Here is an 8528-nt window from a genome sequence, read left to right as displayed (position 1 = left end):
CATGACGTCATCAATGCGTGTGACGTGTTACGGAGTGATGACGTATAGGCAGCAAGAAGCATTCTCCGAGGCCCAGGTAGTGTGAGTACAAACTGGCCTGGAGGGGGGGACAAGGACCCTAAAGCACGGGGCACTGGACGGAGGCACAGTGGGAGGGCGCCATTATTCCTTCAGTTTTCAGCTCTTACACCTTTTTTTATCTTATTCGTCTGTTTTAGTCCCTCTGTTTCCCAGTCTTTCCTCCAGGGGGCCGACCACACCGGGAGTAGTTTCTGGTCCACCTTTGGGGGTGCTGGCCCGGGCGTCAGAGAGCTCTGCACCGTGGTGTGGAGCCTCCTGTCTGCCTGGGCTGGGGGGGTCCCTGTGGTGGCCATGGACCGTGATTCCTCTCGGTGAGTGCGCCCCCCAAAGGAGCTTCTTCCTCGGCTCAGATCTCGGTGCACAGCCATGTCTCCTCAGCGACGGTTAGTGTGTGTGTGTGTGTGTGTGTGTGTGTGTGTGTGTGTGTGTGTGTGTGTGTGTGTGTGTGTGTGTGTGTGTGTGTGTGTGTGTGTGTGTGTGTGTGTGTGTGTGTGTGTGTGTGTGTGTGTGTGTGTGTGTGTGTGTGTGTGTGTGTGTGTGTGTGTGTGTGTGTGTGTGTGTGTGTGTGTGTGTGTGTGTGTGTGTGTGTGTGTGTGTGTGTGTGTGTGTGTGTGTGTGTGTGTGTGTGGGGGGGAGGTTTGGGTTTTCATGGCGTTTCTTTGGGTGTGTTTTGTACTTTGTGCAACTGAAAAGTGTGAAACAAAATCAGGGTGGTCTCATATTCGTGACAATACGGTCGAACACAATCAAGGACTTGAACGTCACAGCGAGCCGGATGTACACGGTAAACACCGCGCAGCATTAAATAAAGACAACACTGTCAGGGACTCATGATATTTCATCATAACACACTTAACACATGGTTTTAATGCCAGGGTAAATCAATACAACGTGACAGTGGGGCGTTACAGCTCACTGGGTCAGGGGTTGTTGGGATGTTGTCATGGGAACCTGGGTATTGATGATGATCCGCTGCCTGGTTTGACACCGGATCATCCCGATGATGGCTCTCCTGAACCTGCGGGAGAAGATCATCATCACGAGTCCGTCCACACACACGCGAACTACCATCGAAGCCAGTGACGAGACAGAAACACTCACTTTTTGTTGGCGATGACGTAAATGCAGGGGTTGTAGAAGGTGGAGGACTTGGCAAAGAGGGGCGCGATGATAGCCATGGGGGCAGGGATGGTCCTGGGGTCGCCGAACGATGCCCAGAGACACACCAAAGAGTACGGAGACCAGGCCACCAGGAACATGACGATCATCACGATGGACATCTGCAAACACAGCAACACAGCGTTCATGTCACACAGGCAGGATGTTGTGTATGGGAGAGTTCAATTAAGGAGACTTAGGGCGCCCTCCCACTGTGCCTCCGTCCCGTGCCCCGTGCTTTAGGGTCCTTGTCCCCCCCTCCAGGCCCGTTTGTACTCACACTACCTGGGCCTCGGAGAATGCTTCTTGCTGCCTATCGGTCATCACGCCGTAACACGTCACACGCATTGATGACGTCATGGCGATGCGTGGCTTTGTTTCCAGATCTTTCCGTAGACCTCAGAGTTTTTGTGCGTCTTGTCGACCAACGTGAACCTTTCACCGCCATTGTTTGAAATGTCCGCGCATGGTCCCTCCTCCTTTTTTTTACGTCCCAACAGGCGCACAGGAAATGACCTCAGAACCGCCGTAGGCCTCGTGCTCGTACACGTGCGCACGCTCGTGCTCGTACACGTGCAAACGTGCTTTACTAAAGCCCACCTCTCCCAAACGGGCCGTGGACGGCAAGCGTGCCGCTCCTAGACGTGGTACGGTTGCACTCACACTGGTCAACGGAACCAGACTTTAGCCATGAAACGTGCTGGGGCACGGCACTGAGGCACAGTGGGAGGGCGCCCTGACTCTGAGTAGGAGAAAGAAGAGTGAGTGTTCACCTTGGTCACGTCCATCTGATCGGACCAGTCCACATTGATGCTGTCCAGGCAGTTGCTGGCCTTGTACCGCCTCACGGTGAGCGACACGTTGTAGTAGCAGTAGAACATGACGGACAGAGGGAACACAAAGTTGACAGCGATCACGGCCATCGTGTAGGAGACGAAGGAGCTGAGGAGGAGGAGCAGAGGTCACTGTGGAGTACTCACGTCTGTTTTAGCTTTAATTACACTTTGGTTTACAAAGCAAGTGCTAAACAAAAACACCATATATGTATATATATATATATATATATATATATATATATATATATATATATATACATATATGTATATATATATATACATACACTATACAACACTCATACAAGAACGCTATATAGAATTACATTAACACACTACATGGTTTAATTATTCAAGTTAATATTTAATTATCGAATAATTCAGTGTGTTCTCATCAAAGGGTTAAACAATATGACACTGGTGACTAACTAACTAACTAACTAACGGCTGGAACTAGCTAATGTAACTAGCTAACTAATATAAATGACTACTGGAAAGTACTAACTACTTTAACTCACCACACTAGCTAATGTAACCAACTAACCATCTTACTACTGTAACTATAACAACTACTGTAACTAACTAACTAACTAACTAACTAACTAACTAATGTAACTAACTAACTAACTAGCTAGCTAACTAACTGACTAACTAACTAACTAGCTAACTAACTAACTAGCTAACTAACTAACTAACTAGCTAGCTAACTAACTAATGTAACTAACTAACTAACTAGCTAGCTAACTAACTGACTAACTAACTAACTTACTATTGTAACTAGCTAGCTAACTGACTGACTGACTAACTAGCTAGCTAGCTAACTAACTAACTAACTAACTAACTACTGTACTAACTAACTAACTAACTAACTAACTAACTAACTAACTACTGTACTAACTAACTAACTAACTAACTACTGTACTAACTAACTAACTAACTAACTAACTAACTAACTACTGTACTAACTAACTAACTAACTACTGTACTAACTAACTAACTAACTAACTACTGTACTAACTAACTAACTAACTAACTGACTAACTATCTGACTAACCAAATAAGTAATGTAACTAAGTAGCTAAGTAACTAACTAATCAACTAACTAAGTAAGTAACTAACTAGCTAACTAACTACTGTACTAACTAACTAACTAGCTAACTAACTAACTAACTAGCTAACTAACTAACTACTGTACTAACTAACTAACTAACTATCTGATTAACCAAATAAGTAATGTAACTAAGTAGCTAAGTAACTAACTAATCAACTAACTAAGTAAGTAACTAACTAGCTAACTAGCTAACTATCTGACTTACCAAATAAGTAATGTAACTAAGTAGCTAATGTAACTAACTAATCAACTAACTAAGTAAGTAACTAACTAGCTATCTAGCTAGTGTAACTAACTAGCTAACTAACTAACTAAGTAAGTAAACAGTGTGGTACAGTGAAGTAAATCAAAGTGGCGGTAGCATCTTTCACAGTGATCATAGCAAAAGGATCGAAGCTCGTGATGCTGTTGTGACAGAAATGACTAAAGTGACGTGTGAATGACCTGATCCTGGACCGTTTCATGGTCCATGTTGTTTTAAAGAAGGCTTTTATGTTGAAGGTACGTACAGTATTTCCTGTGTTTTGGCTTTCAGCGTTGGTGGATTGGGATGTAATGCATGAATCATCCGCAGCCTTTTGACAACTCACGCATCATTCTGCCTCCAGTTGATGGTGCAGGTCGCTCCGGTGGGGTCGGGGGCGTAACCGGCCCAGCCCACTATCGGCATGGACGACCAGAACACAGCGTTCAGCCACGCCGACAGAATAAGAAGGTTGTACGAGCGCATCGTCATTTTCTGCCCTGGAGAGTAATTACATTCACGTTAACAGTTAAAGGGAAATTACGGCGTAAAAATCGTCCTAGGGTCTTTTTCAGCAAATATACTCATCAAAGCTTTTTTGTTTATCAACTATTAACGGAGAAATCCGATACAGTCGCTAACAGCCGGACGTGGCTAACAGTGATTAGCTCGGGGCAGCACGGTGAAGGCATTCAAAGGTCTTTTTTAACCACTAATGCTGCTGAAAATAACAGCAAACCTCTGCAGCAGCATGAGAAGAGTCCCTACACACACAACTGTCTCTGTCCCTGACCAAAAAAGGGCATGTATGTGACGTTGGGGGGAGGGGCGTACGTCCATGTGGCTGACGTTTACCTCCGAGGAGAAGTGAGGGCCAGAGGCTAGCTGTCACTCAAGAGGCCACGCCCCTAATTATTCATAAACTTTAACCTCCAATAAAATAAAAACTAGCCCCTCCCCCTCAGTGTTGTCATGGAGATCTGAGCTAAACACACAGACTAGAATGTTCTTTTGTCCTTAAACAGGTTTAATGATGCTGTGTAAACGGCCTGTTTAACATTGGGCTCAATGAGAAACTGCTCTGTTATGAAACCTGCCCCTAGTGGACACTCAGAGAACTGACGCTGACCGAGCTTCCTGATTGGATCAAACAGGAAGGAAGCTGTGGGCGGGGCTTGGTTTGAACCTTCATGAAGGGAGGATTTACTTCAGAACTGCTGGATTACTTTGACCCATTTTGGATCTAACAAACTGCCAAAGAGTGTAGACTGTAGTTCGTGTACTTCTACGCGTGTGAAGGGAAGGTGCACATGTCCCCCATCGTCAGTGGGAAGGAGGCAGAGCAGCAGAGGGGTAGATACCTATGTCAGGTCTGCAGATGGTGAGGTAACGGTCGATGGCCACCACAGTCAGCAGGCCGATGCTGGCCATGCCAAAGAAGATGTTGAGAGCCGCATAGATCTGGGGACAAAAACACAGGAAGAAATAACAGATGGTAAATAATGACAGCCACCCAGAGTCCCCGGGGCAGGACGCTCATGGGAGGTCAAACCGTACATTGCTGTAGCAGCCGGCTTTAGTTCAATTGTAGTGATTTGATCAATGAACATGTTGAAAGCCATGGGTTATCAGCAGCGGCGTGCACAGACTTTTTGAAGGGCAAGGGTGAAAAGGAAAGAAAAGGGCACATATAGCACGTCCTCGCCACTGAAGAGGACACTTTAGCACAAGTTTAGGCTCCTAGAGGACACTTTAGCACAAGTTTAGGCACACTTTAGCACACGTTTAGGCTCCTAGAGGACACTTTAGCACAAGTTTATGCTCCTAGAGGACACTTTAACACATGTTTAAGCTCCTAGAGGGCACTTTAGCACACGTTTTGGCTCTTAGAGGACACTTTAGCACACATTTTGGCTCCTAATGGGCACTTTAGCACATGTTTATGCTCCTAGAGGACACTTTAGCACATGTTTAAGCTCCTAGAGGACACTTTAGCACACGTTTTGGCTAAATGAGGGCACTTAAGCACACGTTTTGGCACCTAGAGGGCACTTTAAAACAGGTTTTGGCTCCTAGAGGGCACTTTAGCACATGTTCTGGCTCCTAGAGGACACTTTAGCACATGTTTTGGCTCCTAAAAGACACTTTAACACATGTTTTGGCACCTAGAGGGCACTTTAAAACAGGTTTTGGCTCCTAGAGGACACTTTAGCACATGTTCTGGCTCCTAGAGGACACTTTAGCACATGTTTTGGCTCCTAGAGGACACTTTAGCACATGTTTTTCAACAATTGGGCCACAAGGGGGGGCCTAATTGTACTTTGTAGGGAACCCAGCTCTGCTTCTCACTGTAGACTAGTGTCATATGGCTCAGTGTTGCCGTGCAATAACAAGGACTGAGGGAAAACGTAATCTGTCTAAAGAATCCAAGCACACGACCCGCCGCGGTGCAGGAGCTCAAGTGAACGTGCCTCAGCCTCACAGGTTGATTCTCATGACCGGCTCAGAATAAGTCCCGCTAGTATGTGACATGAGAACAAGACGGGACTATCGCCAAGGCCAATTACCCATCTCACAACAGAGTGAGAGATAAACAGAGTACCCCAGGTTTTTATTGTTTAAAGAAAACTCACTAACTCTTTGTTCTCTGGATCCTTCTGTTGAAGATGGACCGGGCTCCTGAAATTGGGCCTTTGGCTCCTAGAGGACACTTTAGCACACGTTTATGCTCCTAGAGGGCACTTTAACACACGTTTATGCTCCTAGAGGACACTTTAGCACACGTTTATGCTCCTAGAGGACACTTTAGCACACGTTTGGCTCCTAGAGGACACTTTAACACACGTTTATGCTCCTAGAGGACACTTTAGCACACGTTTATGCTCCTAGAGGACACTTTAGCACACGTTTATGCTCCTAGAGGACACTTTATTACATGTTTATGCTCCTAGAGGACACTTTAGCACACGTTTATGCTCCTAGAGGACACTTTAACACACGTTTAGGCTCCTAGAGGACACTTGAGCACACAATTGGGCTCCTAGAGGACACTTTAGCACACATTTAGGCTCCTAGAGGACACTTAAGCACACAATTGGGCTCCTAGAGGACACTTTAGCACACGTTTTGGCTCCTGGTTTCAACATAGAGGCTTCCACGGATGAGATGAGCAGCTATGGAGCGAGCCGCTCACTAACTCTTTGTTCTCCGGATCCTTCTGTTGAAGATGGACCGGGCTCCTGAAATTGGGCCTTTGATCCGTAAATTCACGTTAAACACAAAGGGAAAATCTCCTTTTCCCACATGTTGTTTCCTTTCTGAGCTTTGCCTCCACGCTGTTAGCACGTCACACGCTTCACTCATCTGATTGGTTGGTTTGGCCCGTGTGTTGGTGACAGACAGATGGTTTATCCAATCAGAAACCAGGATTTTCACCCCTTCACATAAGATCTTTAAACCAGAGTTCAGATGGATCTGCTGAGACCATGAGGATCCATCTGGAGGAGTCGAATGATCAGCGCTGCTTCTTCTGCTTCTACTAGTTTAGTGCTGCGGCTGACTTGAATTGGGATTAAATGATGTAATCCTGCCGCTCTTCAATCTCCAATCAAACTCTGATAGTGATACAAGTCCTTTTGCTGGTGGTGGAGGCGTTAAACCATAATGCACTGATTGGAGTTTATTGAAAACACCTCGAACGTCCATTTGTAACATGAGCAGTTTGAATGGGGGGGGGGGGCGGTCCACAGACCCTGTTAGATGTTCCCACAGTAAAGGCCTCGACACATGATACACGGTAAAAACTCTTTCCATTCATTTCCTATGGCGGAGGCGTTAGCGCCCAGTGTAGCGGCGTGCTCCGCTCAGATTTCCTCTCTGCCGCTGCGCTCAGAGTTCAAATCAGCTGAACTTTGACCTTTCAAACGTTCAACCAATGAGACAGAAGCTTTGAGTTGACGTTTACGTTTCCTAGGAAACCAGAGAGCGTCATCACACCGGTTAGAAAGACGGAGGAAAAACGTGTTGAGTGTGTGTGTGTCGGAGTTTCCCGAACTATTTAACGTTACATTAAAGTCGTAAAGATGGAGGTTTATCAGCATCACAGCGGGTTTGTGACGTTTACGAGCTAACGGTTGCTACAATGCTAACGCTGATTTAGCCGCTTACCGTGTCTCTGCGCTCAACCGCGCGGTGAGCCCAGCGCAAAAGCTCGTAAACCAGCTTGTAAAGCTTTTTTTAACAGTGTACACCAGCAATTAGGGGTGAAAAGAACCCACACTGGCAGAAGATGCACCGCTCCTAAGTGTTGCGTCTATATCTAGTTTGTTCTGTCAATGAAAGGCACTCACGTTCTACCCACCTGACAACCGGTGTATCCGAACTTCCAGCTGCCGTGGATGTCAGAGGCCGCGGACATGGGGTAGCCGATACCGGCCACTCCGATGTCGGTGAGAGCCAGGTTGATTATGATGAAGTTGGTGGCGGTTCGCAGCTCCTTGAACTTCACAAACATTAGCAGCACCACGATGTTGCTCGCTAAACTTATGACACCTGCGTAGAGAGAAGAAGAGCATGGTCACAATGTTGGAGGCAACACCCAATCCTGCATTTGTTCGGTATCAATGTTAATTTCCTCTGATGGCTCTGAAGCTGTAATTCAGTCACGTTAGTACCTCAAGAGCTCCAACAGCTCCACTGGTGCCAGTCAAGTCACGCATCGCCTACAAGATCCTCCTGCTCACCTACAAATCTCTCATCTCACCACACCTCACAGATCTCCTCCACCCCTACGCTCTGTCACGCGCCCTGAGGTCCTCTGACAAGGACCTGTGAAGGTTCTCATGTGTCCAGGTCGTCGTTAGTTTCAGTCCAAAGCAACTGGACTTGGTTCTTTGTCAGGAAGACGTTTCACCATTCATCCAAGAGGCTTCATCAGTTCATGTACACATCTGACCAGGATCAGGACCAGGACCAGGACCAGGACCAAGACCAGGCTGGGACTGGACCAGGACCAGGACCAGGCTGGGACTGGACCAGGACTAGGACCAGGACCAGGACCAGGCTGGGACTGGACCAGGACCAAGACCAGGACCAGGACCAG

At 46.7% G+C, this 8528-nt stretch overlaps 1 protein-coding gene across 1 annotated transcript in view; it reads right to left on the bottom strand.

The window, feature by feature from the left end:
• Positions 1–993: 993 nt before the first annotated feature.
• rrh (retinal pigment epithelium-derived rhodopsin homolog) overlaps positions 994–8528 on the bottom strand; it is a gene marked incomplete at both ends in the record, with an annotated part of 8807 nt that continues 1272 nt past the window's right edge. Inside the window, 6 exons of the mRNA XM_083923903.1 lie at positions 994–1099; positions 1183–1361; positions 2013–2181; positions 3774–3927; positions 4789–4888; positions 7788–7978. Of these exons, the coding sequence (XP_083780029.1) occupies positions 994–1099; positions 1183–1361; positions 2013–2181; positions 3774–3927; positions 4789–4888; positions 7788–7978 (899 nt within the window). The remainder of the gene's footprint in view (positions 1100–1182; positions 1362–2012; positions 2182–3773; positions 3928–4788; positions 4889–7787; positions 7979–8528) is intronic.

This window comes from Echiichthys vipera (assembly GCF_963691815.1).
Source record: "Echiichthys vipera genome assembly, chromosome: 12".
NCBI classification, from domain to species: Eukaryota; Metazoa; Chordata; class Actinopteri; order Perciformes; family Trachinidae; genus Echiichthys; species Echiichthys vipera.
Note: the sequence above shows the minus strand (reverse complement) of the source record. Positions and strands in the feature narration are given on the sequence as shown.